Source organism: Scomber japonicus, chromosome 8 (assembly GCF_027409825.1).
Source record: "Scomber japonicus isolate fScoJap1 chromosome 8, fScoJap1.pri, whole genome shotgun sequence".
Classification (NCBI taxonomy): domain Eukaryota; kingdom Metazoa; phylum Chordata; class Actinopteri; order Scombriformes; family Scombridae; genus Scomber; species Scomber japonicus.
In genome coordinates this window covers 19135890-19154871 of record NC_070585.1, presented here as the reverse complement: position 1 = coordinate 19154871, position 18982 = coordinate 19135890, and the positions used below count along the sequence as shown (strand labels likewise).

The 18982-nt window shown below is 38.8% G+C and overlaps 1 protein-coding gene across 4 annotated transcripts in view; it reads left to right on the top strand.

The window, feature by feature from the left end:
- Positions 1 to 18982, top strand: part of macrod1 (mono-ADP ribosylhydrolase 1) — a 115211-nt gene that overhangs the window by 82547 nt on the left and 13682 nt on the right. For all 4 annotated transcript variants that reach the window (XM_053323271.1, XM_053323270.1, XM_053323269.1 and 1 more), the window contains exon 6: positions 16630 to 16751. In XM_053323271.1, the coding sequence (XP_053179246.1) occupies positions 16630 to 16751 (122 nt within the window). The remainder of the gene's footprint in view (positions 1 to 16629; positions 16752 to 18982) is intronic.

Sequence of the window (18982 nt, the reverse complement as noted above, 5' to 3'; positions counted from 1 at the left end):
CACAGTGGTGTTACTACTTTTACTCAAGTAAAGGATTAGGGTCTGTACTCACAAATGGCTATAAGTAGCTCTTAACTGGCCAATAAAGAAAAAAAAACTAAGGTATGTTAGTCCTAACTTTAGGACAGAGTTTTTGGTCTACGGAAAATGTACAAATTAAGCATTAAGAGTGGCTCCTGAGTCTGAGTGAAATTATAGGTAGTCCATACTCTTGCTCACTATCAGCTGTTAGCTGCTGCAGGTCATGAGCCTTGTCACATCAACTTTTGAAAGAATGCAATAATAACAAACTTTATAAAACATATTTAGATGGCAGTTGATTTAATAATGATCTGGTCTGCTCACCAAACAAAACAATCCAGTAACACTGGAGATGACAGTTTGCACAACGCTCCACCACTTGGACTCTGGAAAAATGCTGTTGCAGGGCTGATTAATTTGGAATATCTCTGCCATCTGTCAGAATTAGCCAATGCACTCTTAAGACCCTGATTTGTTTGATAATTAAACCAAAGCGGATGTCATTGCGATTGCTGGATCACCCAATGAAATTGGTGCTATATAGAATTACTTCATCAAAGGATGCAGATTTGCTCATTTAACTGTAGATGAATATCATGATGTGAACACACAGATAGATGCCAGATATTATCTACTTGACACGTCAATATTTGGCATGAAATCTGGAACACAGTATAAAATACATTATATAATATAAATGAATGTGGATCCTAGTTTAGTATGTACTGTATGTATTTCTGCCTTTTTGTGGTTTCATTTCACAGTCACTGACACAGACCTGCCACTGGGGATGTCCATTAGTTATAGGTTCATTCATGACACATGATGTCATGATGTCCATGGCAACAAGGTCAACCACCGCCCCCTCTCCTATCTCAGGAGCTCTCTCAGTTTCTTACTAAAATTTGTTCTCATCAGCTTTGTGAATCAAACTTAAGAGGAAACTCTTACTTAAGACCCTGAAGTGCCACTTAGAAAGACTCCTGATGGTAAGATAAAATGCTTTGTGAATTTCGACCCTGATTGCTTGGTCCATCACTGAAAATAGCACATGGTGAGATATGGAATAGTTTTTCTGCTCAAACAAGCAAAAAGACTCAATGACAGAAAATTAGCTGTAGCTTGTATTATTTGTAAAACTTGTCTGTGAGATGATGTTGGAAGAGACTTATAGCACCTTATGCTGTAAATAATACACTGAGCACCAGAAGTTTACACATAATAGATACAGTACACAGTGAAATATCAATAGTGTACCTAGCTGCGCTAAACCATGTGTTTCCTTCATTAGCTGGAAAGAATTGTTGCCTTAAACAAGTCTGTGAGCAAGAGAATGCAGGAAGGAGAAAGAAAAAGAATTTAACATCCAGTGAGAAAAATGCACAGTTAGATTACGTGACATTACACGCTACCGTCAAACCATAGCACAGATCACTTATTACAGTCTGATGAAGCTTGTTGTTCAGACCCCCTTTGGAAACAGTCTTCAGAGTAAAAAATCAAAAGGCGTCACATCTGTTTAACAATAGGTCATGATTGTCCCTCCTCTGTGTGGAAGATCGACTTTTCAGACCCACAGACGCAACGACACAATACCTCACTGGAATGCACAGTTCCAGGGTAATGACAGCCATTAATTCACATTGCATGCTAATGTTCATCCGCAGGCAGTTTTTAATTTCTTCTCCACATATCATAAACTGATGTGTTACATACTCAACACGTGCATATTCATGTAATGACAATTTGGAAATATTTAATCTCAAGTGAAATTATTAAATGTGGCTGTAACATGCACATTTTTGCACTATATGCAACTGATACAATAAAAGGTGCTGTTTTTTGGGTACTGCAGACAGTAATAAAACTGCTTGTCGGAATAAATGCTTGTTCCTGTTACAGTATGTGCAAAATCAGCATGAATGAGCTGGTCTGTTAAGTTTCTCCCTCATTAATCAACAAACAGAGCCAGAAACTGAAAAACATTCATGATATGGTTGATTGGTCCATGTGGATCCAGACAGGCCTGTCATTGCTCTGAATAAGAACTGCTGAAGATCTTTCTGTCAATCAGAAACCCATGTCAGCTGTAAGTGAAAAGTACAATTCTTCCATTCAATAGTTGAATGTCTGTACTTTCCTGACGTATATGCACCTATCCTTGGAACATTTACACATGCAGACATTATATTTATGCACAGAATACAGCATTTTCCTAAAGACTCTGTTGTTGTGGTGCTTAGCCTCATGGTTTGTCAGAGTTTTTATTATCCTGACAATATACATCATCTTCACCTCACAAAGCAATGAAATGCTGGGCAAATAGATTCAACAGAATGTCATCTCAACAAATAGAGAATGACACTCTAAAGAAAGGTGAAGATGATCTTGACTGTGAAAGATATATATTCACAGTAGGAGAAGGAGCTCACTCTTGTAAAGTGCCTTCTATAGAAGCTTTAGTCTTTTTTTTCAGTTTTTCATATATAGCCTATAACAACAGATTCATATACAGCGGGTAAAATAAGTATTGAACACGTCACCATTTTTCTCAGTAAATATATTTCTAAAGGTGCTATTGACATGACATTTTCACCAGATGCCGGTAACAACCCATGCAATCCACACATGCATAGATGTCCATAAATTATGTGTAATAATGTGAAATGACACACAGTAAAAGCAAAGAGCTCTCTCAAGACCTTCGCAACCTTATTATGGCAAAACAACATACTGATGGCATTGGTTACAGAAAGATTTTTAATCTTCTGAATGTTTCAGTGAGCACTGTTGGGGCCATCATCTGGAAGTGGAAAGAACATAATTTCACTATAAACCAGCCACGACCAGGTGCTCCTCGCAAGATTTCTGACAGGAGTGAAAATAATTATCAGAAGAGTTGTCCAAGAGACCTTCAGAAAGACCTGGAATTAGCAACCGCCATGGCCTGTGTGCACACTCACCACGCAAGACTCAATTGCTGAAGAAAAAGCATGTTGAAGCCTGTTTAAAGTTTACTGCACAACGTTTAGACAAGCCTGTGAAATACTGGGAGAATATAGGCTGGTCAGATGAGACCAAAATTGAACTTTTTGGATGCCATAATACACACCTTGTTTGTAGGTCAAATGGCACTGCACATCACCCCAAAAACACCATACCAAGAGTGAAGTTTGGAGGTGGGAAAATCATGGTGTGGGGCTGTTTTTCAGCAGACGACACTGGCAAACTTCATATAATTGAAGGAAGGATGAATGGAACAAACAAATTCTTAATAAAAATCTGCCACCATCTACCAGGATGATGAAGATGAAACAAGGGTGGACATTTCAGCAAGACAATGATCCCAAACACACAGCTAAGGAAGCTGCTACAATGGCCCAGCTGATCGCTTGACTTGAATCCAATAGAAAATCTATGGAAAGAAAGTTCAGAGTTCATAGAAGAGGCCCAAAGGAACCTTCAAGATTTGAAGACTGTTTGTGTGGAACAATGGGCCAAAATCACACCTGAGCAATGCATGCGACTAGTTTCTCCATACAGGAGGCGTCTTGAAGCTGTCAAAGTATTAAATACATTTCACTAAGCGCGTTCAATACTTTTTCCCTTTGTCATTCCATTTTATTACACATAACTTAATTTATGAACTTACTTATTTTGGTTTCTTTGTATGTATGGATTACTTGGGTTGTTACTGACATCTGGTGAAAATTTCATGTCAATAGCACCTTTAGAAATATATTTACTGAGAAAAATGGACACATGTTCAATACTTATTTTACCCGTTGTATGTAATCAGTCTATCTGTATTTCTGTCATCCTATTTTTTCATACTGTAATTTGCTATCTTGTCTATTCCGTACACACATCTGACATCTCCTCCCTCCTTCCTGTGTTGCTCTTCCTGAGGCTTCTTCCATATTTCCCTAATTTATACGTGTTTTGGGGAAGTTTTGCCTTTATTAGAATTGAAGGTCTAAGGATAGGTGATGTATTGATGACCAGATTATGAAACCCTGTGTGGCAAAATTGTGATTTGTGATACTGAGCTTTATAAATAAAAACTCACATACTTGCTTACCATTTCTGATTTCAACATGAGAACAACCATGTGTGCAAAACACCGTTCATAAAGAAATGACTGATGTGCACAAAGCCCTGACCTCAGCTTCATCAAACACTTTTGGGATTAATTGGAATGCAGTCTGCAACTCAGGGCTTACTGTATCGGCCAACATCAGAGCCTGACCTCACTGACACTTATAGCTGAAATTTCCAGAATCCAGATGCCAAAATGTTGTGTAAAACTTTCCAGAAGAAAAGAAAAGCATATTCATGACCATAGTTGTGTTTATCAGTTGTATATATGTTTAGATGTCCACATACTTTTGGCCATGTATTGTACATTTTCACATGACTGAAGAATGAAACCAAATGACAGCCTTGTGTATATAAACAGGCAGTTGTTTATGTTATCAACACCCATAACACACGCACTCACAGTTACTGTGAGTCGCATACAAATATTAAGAAGACACACATCCACTTTCTCCCTTTAACGTTGTTCCTCACACACTATCCAACATAGTCCCCCCTTCGCACATAAATCCCTCACACATCCTAACATGCTCCGCTAGCTTTCCATCTCCCCATCCAGCACCCCCGTGTTTCAAGGTAATGTGAGCCAACAGCCGTAACACTGGGGTGGGGAGAGAGAGGAGTTGGGGGTGGAGGAGGAAGAGGAGGGGTGAGGGGGTTGCGTTGATGTATGGTGGAACTAAAGCAACCCTGCCGATCGATAATGTAAACAGGAGTGAAGAGAGGCGGTAAATAAGGCCGACTCCTGACAGAACTGTCTACCTCAGGTGACGGAGAGAGGGGGAGGGAGAGAGAGAGAGAGAGAGAGAGAGAGAGGAAAGAGGAGGAGAGGGAGGTGGAGTGAGGGGAAGATCTAATAGAGGAAGGGAAGGGAAGAAAAGAGAGACAAGGATGCAGGGATAATGGAGGGATGAGAGAGACAACATAGGAAAGGGAGGGACAAACGGGTAGAAAAAGAGTAAGGAAAGAGGGGATGGAAGAGAGGTGGAATAGCTGGATGAGGTAATAGACGAAGAAGAGAGGGAGGAGGTTGATGACAAAGGACGTAGGAGTGAAATAGAAAGATGGAGTGAGAAGTAGGATGGAGAGACAAAGGGAAGGAGAGAAAGGATGAGAGCAAGCAGCTGGTAAACAAAAATAAAGAGGGGAGAAGATGATTGGGTTAGAGACAGAGAGAAAATCAACATAGCAAATAGATTACAAGTCAGCGTTAGCAGCAAAAGTGGTTATATTTGTGTAAGTGTGTGTGTGTGTGTGTGTGTGTGTGTGTGTAAAAACAGTGCAGCAGTGACATTTAACAGATGACATGCAGATGAATGACCACCAACTGACCCACTGTTGAACCGCACCAGCACTACACGCACACACACATGAACACACACACGACCGAGTTGTGAACCTGGCCACCGCTGAGTCCTCCGTTGCTGCATTGGCACGGCTGAGTGACTTTTCGAGAGCGCACACACACTCACTGTGGGCTTCTTGACGACTGGAGAAGTTCAGACTGAGCTGAGAGCAAACACACACACACACACACACACACACACACACACACACACACACACACACACACTTGACAACATAAACAATTACACAATTCAAATGTGCAAATACACATGAAGAATAAATATGTGCCAAAGTGTTTTATTATGATTACACTGCACTCCTTCTCTGTTTTCCCTTTTTAGGGCCCGAACGCTGACCAGCGCGAAGCCCTATTGTTTTTGCCAAGATTATTCTTCTTCTTCTCTCACAACAACACCCTTTTTGCCCCCCTAAACGTGCCCCAAAAGTCACCAAAGTTGGCATGCAAGCCAGACCTGGCGAAAAATTTGATATTTTATGGTTTGCATAAATGGGCGTGGCAAAATGGCTCTGTAGCGCCCCCTTGAGAAATGAAAAAAATTGAGCCCCTCGCCACAGATTGACATAGAGAAACGAAACTTGGTACACATGTTCATCATGTCAAGACGCACCAAAAAGTCTCTTAGACACATACCCTAACACCAACAGGAAGTCGGCCATTTTGAATCAAATTATTGATTTTAATGCCGATTTTGGCATCATATTTGAGCAAACTAGTCCTAGAGATTTCATCCCATCCACTTCAAATTCACACAGAGTCATCTTGAGATATTGGAGATGAAAAGTTATCAAAAGCTTTTTTTTGCCTGTCATTCCTGGTTGCCGTGGTGACGCGGCGAATTTCAATGCTTCACACACACACTTGACAACATAAACAATTACACAATTCAAATGTGCAAATACACATGGAGAATAAATATGTGCCAAAGTGTTTTATTATGATTACACTGCACTCCTTCTCTGTTTTCCCTTTTTTTTTTTTTGTCCCGTTATGCTTGACTGCTTGTTGGATCACAGTAATTAAGCTCATGTGTCCGTTAGTGTTTCATCTGCTGTGATTTTAACTAATTCATATGTTCTGATCTGCTTCTGCTGCTATTTAAGGAAGCATCTGCAGCTTTCTTGCACACTATAAATAAAATTGTTGCCGCTCACCAACTGATGAATCACAATAGTGACTCATCGTATAGCAGGCACATGGAAGCTCTTAAATTTGCAGTTTTGAACTAGTGTTTCTTTCCCTGATGTGACAGTATAATGGAGGGTTTCGAAGATTATAAGGAAGGTTCAAATGCTGCTCACTTGACAGATACAGTATTCAAAATATACCAAGTAGAAAAATACATCACACATTGTTGCACTGATGACGCGACACAAGCATTTTTCTAATACTTTATTTTGAACATTATTTTAATTCATCCACAATGTCCACACTGGATTAACAACCCATACCCAATCATGTTTCAAGTGTAATCAGGTCAAAAATATAAATAATTGTGATTCAAAAGAGAAAAGAAGCAAATATATAAGATAGATGTGTTCATGGGTGCTGGTGAGAAAATAACTTTTTGACTGAATTTTATTTATTTATTTTTTACTGCTGTTCAGATGAAGAAAAAATGAACTATTAAAATGATGCAATTTGGTGCATAGAATTGATTTATATTGAATAAAACTGCATATTTTTTGTAGAGCACCAGCAGTAAAGTTTCACTGTTTAAACTCAACAATATCTCCCCCATAACAAATATAAAATGTAAAATAAATATTATTCCTGACAACTCAATAGTGAGTGAAGTTAAGAAAGAAAAAAGAACACAGACATCAGTCAGTATCAGTGTCTCCTGCTGTCCTCTGTAATTTTAAGATACGTGGCAAACTAAACTAAACAGTTAGACAACATACAGAAATCTTTTGTTTTAGTGTGTAACAATTCACTATTAGCTAAGGTGCTGTGCTGGTGTAAAAAAAATGACTGTGGTGGAAGAGAGACTGCGGACAGAGCAGATTGAAATATCACTTTCACTTGTTTGTGCTTGTTGAAGAGGTGTATCGATAAAGTATCGGCTTTTCACTTGTGAAGGTTTTGTTACACTTGCAGTAACGAGTGTAGTTGTTGTCAACTCGAGTAATCTTCACTTCATCCTCTCCACCATGGTCTCTCTGCTCTGCTGTCCTGTCCACTGATTTTGCTCTCTCTGTCTCTCTCTCTCTCTCTCTCTCTCTCTCTCTCTCTCTCTCTCTCTCTCTCTCTCTCTCTCTCTCTCTCTCGCTCTCCCTCTCTCTCTCTCTCTCTCTCTCTCGCTCTCGCTCTCGCTCCTCCTCTCTCTCTCTCTCTCTCTCTCTCTCTCTCTCTCTCTCTCTCTCTCTCTCACTCTCACTCTCACTCTCACTCTCTCTCTCTTTTTTTTATTCACACAGTTCAATTTTTCAATGAAAGCCCAACGTTTGAGCTTACACCTTCAATACAGTGAAGCTCAACAGCATCTGTGAATCGGGGAAGACAGGGGAGATACCATACATGTACTTACACAGACATACATATATGACTCTAGCATTTTGTTGAATTATACATCATAATGTTAAAATTATAAGCAAAACTCAACATTAAGCCTTAGAAAAATCTGATGCACCGTCCTGGACTCCTGGTTGCTAAGTGGTTAAGACGCAAATCTTTTTCACTGCAACGTCGTCAGCCACAGACCTTTTTTTTCATGATGCACTCCCCTTCCCTCCTCATGTTTCCTGTCTGTATCTGTACTGTCAATTTCCAATAGAAGCAAATGCCAAATTATTAAGAAAAAAAATCTAATGAACATCAAATATGGATGGTCATAATTCAATTTTGGGGAAAATGCAGTGTCCACATACTGGATTGTAGCTCACAAGGCAACATGTAAACCTCACTGGATCGAATCACTCTACTTTCTTCTCATTTGTTGACCTAAAGATATATGATATCTCTTATACGTATCTCTCTGATAATATTATTAGCAAAATACTGTCAAGAGGATATAATCTTATCATGTTATGGTTTACTTATTTCTGTTGTTCAAATGAGTGATTCTGAGTAAGCTATCGTGAAAAACGTGTCTGTTTTCCAAAAATAAATACATTAACATCATTTAATGCCTAGGATCAACAGAATTGCACAACCAAATTACAATATTAATAATAATGATACTTCTACTACTACTACCAATGATAATAATAATAATCAGACACAATTTTTGCAAGAAGTGTAAATTTCTAGTCAATTATTTTGTAAAATGAACGCTTTATTTCTACAGTGATGAAAAGAAAAAAAGATCCTGTCTCATAGTATTATAAACTGACATGCTGTGTTTTGGCATCTGATAAGACTTCAAACTGATGGATCTATCACTCAAACTGGACTCCCTGGATCACACTTCATCAACTCAGCGCACCCCTGCCAACACAGCCTTTTGCATTTCTGAATGGCCAGTTACAGTGGAAGTAAGGTCATCTTTAAATATGGTTTTGCAAACATTTGCCACACCATCGATATACTGTACAGTATATATTGGAAAATATCCAGCACAATGTTGTGATAATGATTAAAATCATATCCTGTAGTCCTAACAAAAAAGTAATTGAACTCTTTATAATATATACATGACAACAGAGGAATTTAAGTGATACATCAGGTAATAATATAAAATATTATAATATTTAATATATTTATATATTTATATATTTAATATAATTATAATAAATAACTGCTTAGTTGTTGTTTTTTTACAGTGAGACAACAGGCCACATTCACTTCCTCTGCATTTTTATAACCACAGTTAAATATAAGGTATGCAGTAAAGTATGCAGTTTCCATTGTATTTCCCCCCTTTGATGGTGCACATTGTTATCACTGCAAGAGGGAGAGAAAATATAGCTGGCTGATGTTGTGACTCTCAACAACTAATAAGCCAGTAGCTGCAGCCTGGTGGAAGATTTACAGTCTTCTACATAGACGTTGAGCTCAGATTTTGAACAACTGTGGACAGGACAAGGAGTCGGGTGGGAGGGACGGACTCATCAGTGTGATCCTCCAATTACAGATTAAAGATGTTTGGCTGAATTAGGCTCTGACACCTCCAGAAGGATCATTACTGTTGAGAAGCTGTAGTAATGATTTGTATCACACTCACACATACACACACACACACACACACACACACACACACACACACACACACACACACACACACACTCTCTCACAAGTTTGCACAGCTATCCCTGTTAGCAGAATACCCAAAACCCTAACCCTAACCTTAACCAGGACCTCAGAAATGATGTTTTCCCTCATTAGAAGCTGGCTTTGGTCCCCAAGAGGCTTACTGGTTTGGTGTTTATACAGGAAAAGGTCTCAATGAGGTAACACACACATACACATTTTCATTAAGTCCTGTTGCCTGTTACATAAAAATGTATCATACGCTGAATGGAAAACCACAATCATTTATTGATTCTTCTAAATAAATATATGCCAATCATAAAGGAAGAGCTGGAGAAGGATAAGAAAAAGTTTAATACTTCAACACAACTGAGAGTTGGATCATGCTTCTGCTCAGCATCAGGAAGTCGTCATTAAAATGCTGTCAGTTTGCTCAATAACCACCTCCAGTTTCATGTGATATGAAGGAAGCTACATAACATAAACCTTTGATAATCTATGCAATAGAAGAATATTAGTTTCTAATAGCCATGTCTGTGTATAAATAGCTTTGATTTAAATACTTACTATTCTTTCTGTGTGGATTCATGCACTCAGGCTAAGTGATTTCTTAGGGACCGCACTATCCTTCATCAGTTAGAAGCTCGATGAAGGACTGTCATGTTATTCAGACAAGTTTCTTTCAATCCAGATCTGTGGACTCGACTGTATGCACAACTCTCTTATACCAGTCTGTGGTGCAGATTTCCATCCTCACGCTCCTGGGGCCTCATTTATAACACAGTGCATAGGATCCATACCAAAAATGTATGTGTGCACAAAAGCTGACAATGCCTGCACCAAAGAATAATCAGACTTATAAAACTGTGTGCACACATGAATGCGAGCATGTTTCCCTTTATAAATCACAATCAACTTGAAAATGTGCACACTTGGATGAACCTCAGATCCCGCCCCCTGCAAAAACCCTCATGAGTATTGATGTACATATTGTTCCTGTTGAGAACGGCAGCAGTAACAGAAGAAAGGCTTAATGGCTGATGGCTTCAGCAGCTGGTAATGCAGTCGGTGCAACAAATGAAACAATTCAAACAAGGTGGTCAAACATGGAGGTAGATACCAAGAGGAGCATTGCTGCAGCAATTTTACATGCAAACACTATAAAAACTAAAATCATACTTGGTGATATAGTATTAGATAAATTATGCACAGTATTAGAATATATTATCAAATACCTATCAACAATCTCTTTTGCAATTAAAGTTATTTGATGTCATTTTGGGTTTCTAGAACTGATTATTAAAATGACATTAGTTAGTTAATGTGGTTGAGGTAAAAAGGGATCTGTATTTGCAGGGTTAATAACAGCGAAAGGAAAGCCAGACTTTTTAATCATTTGGAAAATATCAACTTTATTTGACTAACATGGCCTGCTAAAGCATTGTATTATCTGCAGATAAACTTTTAAATACATTTTTGAACAAAACAAGGAATGAGAAGGGGATTTCATAATGGTCAGTTTAAACAGAGGGAACAATTACAGCAAGAAAAACCTGTTTCAATGTTTATTTTGGCTCCTGACCATTGTTTTAAGACAGACTTGGAAAAAATTGTGAACCTGCCCTTTAAGCAAACTAAAACTGTTGTACTTACTGAATGCCTGTATCAGTGAAAGCCCCAAGAGTGCTGTAAAAGTAGATGGCAGATGGCACATTACCTGCTGCATACATATAAAAATAAGAATGACTCTGTCCTTTTACCATCAAAAATACACTACCACCAAATTATTAAAACATTTATATAACAGTATAAATATTGAAAAAGAGTGCTATAACAAAACCAGGGATGATATCTTTTAGCTCAAAGTATTTCTGTTTCTGACATTTTCTTGTATTTCAGTCACTCAAGTTTTCAGTGATCAGAAAAAACATTTCTGATCAGTATTGATTAAGGCTTTTCTGTGGTTTCCGTTTGTGGAATACAACACAAATACAAACTAAAGATTAGCAATGATCAATGTGACTTTTAACTCGGAAAAAATGACCCTTTCATGACCCCTTATATGTCCAGAAAAATCTATTTTACTTCAATAAAATCTATTGAATTACGTTGAATCATATTAAAACGGGTAAAATGTCTGGTTCTTTTTGTGGTATCTCTCTGTGGTATTGAGGTCATCTGTATGTATGTAGAAAAGTAACAGCATGTAAAACCTGTGTTACATGTTATTAACATATTTGCCAAAGCACTCATCTTTAGATGGATTTAACAAAAAGTATCTTTACGATCGGAGCTATGATTGAAGTCAACTTAAACCAGCTTTTCCTTTCCCCAGGGTGTCCTCTCTTTCAGCTCTGTGTTTCAAATGCTTTGTTATTAAGAACAAAGTACAAGTAGCTTCTTGGCAGCCAGAGCACTGTTCCAATGCCTGGTCATAATGAGCAGATCCTGCTTCGCTAACCAAATATCCTCCATTGATTGTGGTTAGCTGGCAGAATGTCTTTGTCAATGGATACGACAACGATTTCTAACAACAAATGAGGCTGCAAAGAGTATTGGGGAAGTGCATAGGAGAACGTATTTCATGCTTTCATTATGAATTTCTGGTTTTGAAATAAGATCACCAGATCATATTTCAAAAAGTCTCAAACACGGTGTTAAATCTTTCTGCCTAATGGCCTCCGATCCTCTGAGGATTGGATTAAAGAGCTTCTTCTGGGCTTCTTCTGTGCTGTGGAGTCTGTGGCTTGTTAACTCAGTCTGTGTGTGTGTGTTTGTGTGTGTGTGTGTGTGTGTGTGTGTGTGCACGTGTGTGTGTGTGTGTGCACGTGTGTGTGTGTGTGCCCATTTATCTGTTTGTGTGTCTGAGAGCGAGAGAGTACGCTGTGTAAATATCCATATTAATTAATCATTGACTTATATTGTTTTGAATTGTTATCAAGATCAATCTGACTCACAAGGGTGTGATAGTCCTGTCTTTTTTTCATGTGGAGAAAAAACAAAGGAGATTACTTTTGGGACTTGTACTGTTAATTTATACCTTTCCCTCCTGTTTGTTCTTTAGGAATGTTTACAGTAGGGAGGTTTCCATCAAAATGTGGCACAATTTGTATTGTGTAAATTTCCAGAAATATCGACAGAAGAAAATTTGAATGAATATACGTTTCTACTCACTGCCATAATGCAAATATTAGTAATTGGGTTGTCCAGAACAGCCAGCCGTTCGGGGGCCATGATGTAAATAGGAACGTCAAATGAAAACAATGTTTAAAAAAAAAACATGATGGAAATATGGTCTTTTGTTTGCTTCATGTATTCTTTTAAGGAGCTCATCTTATCACTGTGCACAGATCTGCCGCTATTTCTTCGTCTCTGCAGTGGAGCGGAAGCTTTAGTAGACATTTAAGTCACATGCTAAGACAGTTTCCTTTGCACTTTGTTGCATGTTGTTTTTGTCAATACTCCAACTTTTCTAAGTCAGCCAAGCGTAAAACGTTCTTTAAAAAATGTGTCTAATTTAGTCTTTTCCACCTTTTTGTTAATGTACAAATTGAAAATGCAAATGCATTTGGATGGAAATGTTTTAGCAGCATTTCAGTATGCTGTGGTTGTATTGGGGTGGCTACTTATACAATGTAAAATCATCCACATATATTGTCATAGACTAAAGGTCATTGGTAAAAATGTGGAGCCCCACACTTGCCAGTAGAGAAAGGACTCCACCTGGGCCCTCAAGCAAGTAGATTGCATCTAGCATGTGAGCCCAGGATTCACTGACAGGCCCACGACACCTCCAGAGGTGAAAAAACATCAAGGAAAGAGGCCACACACTTGATAACCCAGAAGATGCCATCACTCAGTTGACCATCCCACAGAGTCTAAGCAGCATGTCTCCCATGTGCAATTAAGAGATATTAACATGTAGTCCTACATAACAGATCTGTTACTAAAATAGTCTCAACACTAAATTAAATGCATTGTTGAAGTGGAATTTCTTTTCTCTGTGTGTGTCAAGGCAGCGGTCCAGCTAGGTCTTATCACAGCGTTGGGATTCACACTGAGAGCAACACGCTGAGCCTCATCAGACTGAGTGGTGGTGTCAGTGTAGGCGTGCAGAGGCTGGTTAAACCATATCTAGACTATAGCGCTCTCTCTGTTTCCTTCTCTCTCTCTCTCTCTCTCTCTCCTCTGCCCTCAATTTAATACACTTAGATCCATTTACCCTTTATTTAATCAATTAATCCAATTGAAATAGTTTTTTTTCACAGACCTGAGAAGAAGAAAGTGTTCATTAACATGACAAAGGTATGAATTAGTTAAGCACTCCTGCAAGTACAGTACATGACAGCAAAATATTAACAATATATTGTATGAAGCAATTAAATGTAGTGAAAGACATTGTTGCTGTAAACTTGTGGAAATGAAGGGGGACTAAGACATTTCAAAGCCTCTTGTCAGTTTAATAAAGATGCATAATACAGCTGGTGTGATCCTGTAGTAGGGAACTTTTTTGGTGACCTGAGACAGACATCCTCTGGCAGCCGTGGTGGAGGTCATCAGCTCTTGGCAACAGTGGCGTGGAACCACTAATTCGGTTTGGTAAGGTAGCTTGCAGGCTAATTGTCTAGATAACAACCAAAACAAACCAGCTGATGTCTCAGTTTGGATACAAATTAACCTTGTCAGACATTCCTTCAGGCTTTCTGGCCTGGATGTTATACATTTGAAAATTGTTTGCGTACATCCTCAACACTGAGTGCCTTTATAGCTGACCAGGTGTGCTGTTGAAAATGAAACATTAAGTGCAATTAGTGTATAAGGGGATAAAACAGTAATTTACTGAAAGCTGAGCCTGGTTCCAGACCTCTGAATGGCAGCTCAGATCTCCAATTCCTTTCAGCTTTTAAAATGAAGATGAATAATGAAGTTGTAGTGCCGGCGCCCCATATAAAGGGTGGGTGATCTTTTGCACTGGAAGGCTTTACAGCGGATTTTAGGGAAGCAGGTCAGAAGGCAGTGGTACACGCAAACAAAAAAAGGTCATGCTTACTAACAAAAATATTAATGAAACAGAGGAGAAAACTTGAGCTGAAGCAAAAGAAGCTAACAAAAAAAAAATCTGTGGCCTGCTCTCTTCCCTCACTTACTGGCCTTTTATCATCTCAGCCTTACCTGACTGGAACATACCATCTTCTCAGGCTACCACAGGGTGAGCTAGACTGATACAAAGCTTTCAAAACATATATAACACATCACGCACAGTCATGAGTGCACCAAATTATACAGACTGTCATTTACTACAGAGCAGTTTTACCCTTTCTACCTCAACTTGACGGTACCTAGTGACTAAATGCGTAGTGCCGCTAGATGATGCACACCTGTTGTCACTATCACTAATTAAGCAGACGATTTGTCCTGACGTGACAAAACTCTTCAAAGCAGGATTGAAGCCATTCAGCTAAAAATAACATTGTAAAACACAAATTATACAACTGATCATGCAAATTTCATATTTAAGAGAAATATTGGACACAAATTAATGACCCCCCCCCCCCGCCCCCCCCCCCCCCCCACAGAAATGTTGGGAACCAGGGCCTAGTGAAGAGGGACAGGAAAAACCTTGAATACAGAACTGAAGATCAGTCAAACTGTGAAAAACATGGTTTACTTTGCACCTAACATGCTTGCAACATAAGTGTGAAAATTTAATGTGATTTAGTACGCTCTGTTTACTGTGTCCAGTGGGGGAACAGATTTGACTCACCTGTGACTAGATGATCCACTGATACAGTTTTTAATATATATAAAAATGAAGTTTATCCAAAAAAGTCTCAGGCTGTCAGTTTTGCTTAAAAACATCATCAATAGTTTGGTGCAACAAGTATGCTGACAATGTCACGGAGCAGTTTGTGGGATAGCGCGACACATTTAAACAACACACATACATCGACACATAGAGACATTTATCACCTGAACTCTATCACCTGCAGGGCTAGTGGTGACAATAGACCTTTTTCACAGCAGACATTTTGACTTCTAGTCAGGAAAAGTGTTACAGGTGTTATTTGTAAGATTAACTGTGACTTTGTTCTGTTCACAGTCAGCCATGACAGTGTGACAGCGAGCCAGGATGCACAATACCTGGAACCTGAGCATGGAGCAGCATTATTAACACCTGTGCTTTTCCTACTGTAACATGTCAAAATGTCTTCTATGAAAAAAGTCCATTCTTACTGCAGCTAGTAGACCTCTTCCTGCCCTGCCTAACCCCCTCCTCTCTCGCTCTAGGCATCTCAGGTTTTATTTCATTGGTAAAAAGAAAAGATGGATGGCATATTTCGCCCCAGGACATCTCAGTTTACAATCTCTATTATTCCCTGTTTTGATCGTAAAATGTGATATTTTGCGATTTAAAAAAACAAAGCAAAAGTCTTTCCCCACGGTTGCTCTCCTGGTGTCCCCAAGGTGTGTTACTTAATCTGTCTCCTCTTGTGTGACTAATCTACCAAACCAAAACACACATCATAACAATTATGATAATCAGGAGATGTCCTTAACTAGAAATCTGCATGGACAAAGCTGAATGTTTTAGTGTTTAATGGAACAGTTGTGTGCTCTGGTGATAAAGATGGTGACAAAGTGTGCTATGGCAGCAAAAACACCAGATGACTTGCAGTTATGAGTGAGTCGTTTTAATGACAACAGTGGTGACATAACTGTAGAACTTCTGTCAGTGGGTTTAAAAGCTGGTAAAGATGTGCGGTACTTATCTCAGGGACTAAAACTGAGGGATAAAGTTGAATATGGACTTTTAATTTTAACAGTAAAACTGAATTTAACACCTGCTAAAATGAACACTAAGGGAACATTGAAAACTGGAAAGACTGCAGATATATTTTACTCACTACTGTGGCGAGAAGTGCTTCATCTGCTCATTTCTGTTCCCTTTGCAGATGTGATTCACACCGTCGGGCCGATAGCACAAGGAGGAGTTGGAGAAGTGCAGAAGAAAGCTCTGAGGTCGTGCTACAAGAACAGCCTCCAAACAGCGACTACAAATGGTGCACGTTCAGTGGTGAGTGCGCAGGGATGAGATGGAGAGAATATGGAAAGATAGGTTACAGGGAGTGAGAAGGATGAAGGAGAAGAAGGCCAAATTAGCTTTCTGACAGTTGTTAGTGGTAAATGAATGGTATTTACAATATTTAACATATCTTCTGGATGAATAACTGTAATGTTAGACCTGAATTGTGACTCTGTTTTCTCTATAAAACCCCTCTCTTTACAATGATCACAACAAACAACTGTAGTGGAGAGAATGAAAGAATGCAGATATCTGAAGGAACCAGTGAAGACTGGGACACCAAGATAAATAAGGAAGAAGGAATAAAAAAGACAGAAAGGGAGGAAGAAAATAAAAGCAAAGGTATGTGACTGTCAGGCCTGTGTGACCTGAGCTTAAGAGAAGAAAATCACATCCAGAATTTTCAAAAGGAAACTGCATTCAAACCGAGAGAAATGAAGGGAGAGAGAAAAGAGGAGCTGGTGGGAGGAGTGTTGAGTTGTAAGAAGGTTTTATGAAACACCAGGCAGGAGGCTTCACAATACAGAACGAGGTGTTAGAGTCAAAGAAAAACACCAAAGCAACACATGAAAATAACGTCAGAGGTAGAATAGAAGAAAACAGGCACAGAGAGGCAGTATGAAGATAAATGATGCGTGTTTGGACTTTTCAGTACTCAGCTTGCTTGAATTTTTTACATTACTACAACATTACAACTACAACAATAACAAAAAAAATGTGTTACGTTGTTGTAGTCATTATCATAGACTCAAATTATATTCATAGCAGTGTGCACAAGCTGGTGAACCAAACATGTTGACATTTATGTACTTTGCCGCTCCTCCATACAGCCTCTCTTCACCTCAGCAACAGTGTGTACATCAATTTCGTTAAGCCTTTTGTTATTGATTTACTTCCACAAAGTGACATGTTTGCTTTTTGCCTTGAAGAACTTGTGCATCATATCTGCTCTCACACTGAGTTGCCAGTTCCTCAGTCTAGTCAAACGAACAGATCTGGAGACTCTCGGAGCATCCTGGCATCTGCTCGCGCTGCTGTATTTGACAGCAGGTTGATAACGAGCCAGACACAATCTAGCTTGACATTTACTGGCTGGTTTACTCAACTCAGGACTGAGGATGTAGCATGGACTAGTTATAATTCTTAAAATCAATTTTGTCATATCAACCACCAATTTTAAAAACTATCTATAGTCTGCATTGGTTGAATTGTAGAAATTTAATGTAGTTACATTCTGTGATTACCTCTAGTCTCCTTTTTATGCAGGTTTTAAATTACGCACTCACAAGAGATTCACAGTAAACGATGCATGCATGTACTTAAACATTACTGTTTGTAGTTTTATCTAATTCAAAGAAGCCTCTCTTGTTGCTAATTGCTCTCCTACAGCCATATCCAGCCTGCGTTATGGTACTACTAAATGCAAACCGAACATTTCCCACTGCTGCTGCTTCACATTTGAAGTGTTTAAGTGGTGGACCACATGGCTTTTATTGTGGGATCAGCCATTGAAAATGTGTATTTATCACAGTGGTTCTTCTCAGCACACATTTTGTCTGGCTGTGCTCTCAGCAGATACCCAAGAGGCTCCTCTTTTCCTTTCTTACTTTTGTCATTCTCAACTCAAGGACCCTTTTTTGTCAAACAGGACATATCATGCCACTGATTTTCTGTTATTTTTATACTGTTATGATGTGGAATGTCTATATTAAACATGGTTAAAGGACCAAAAAGTTGAGGTGAACATATGTCAATAGCTTCCTGACAGTAGCCCAGTCTTCAACCTGCTCTGAATGCTTAGTTTGCAGTGTTACATCTACTTCCTGTTTGTGATGACAATGTGAGAACCAATCAGAAGAGGGGTTTCACAATGAGTTAAAACAGCCTCTTTCAGACAAAAACTGAACTAAGGGGCTCCATATAGTACCAGTATAAGATAAATAATGAGTTTTTTTAACTGTTAGTCATGCAAATATATGCTAGTAAAACCCCAGAATGTAAATATAGACCTGTAAATGTGCATCATACGTGCCCTTTAAAATGCATTTGCTGTTACCATCAGTAGTTACTATTGTCACCACGTCTACCGGGACTGAAATATGCATCTGACTTCTTAATTACTACATACCCATTCAGCACTCAACATTGCTGCAGCCCCAAAAGGAAGATTTTCTTCACCACAAAAGATGATCGACAGTTTGGTTTTTAAATTGATGTGAAAG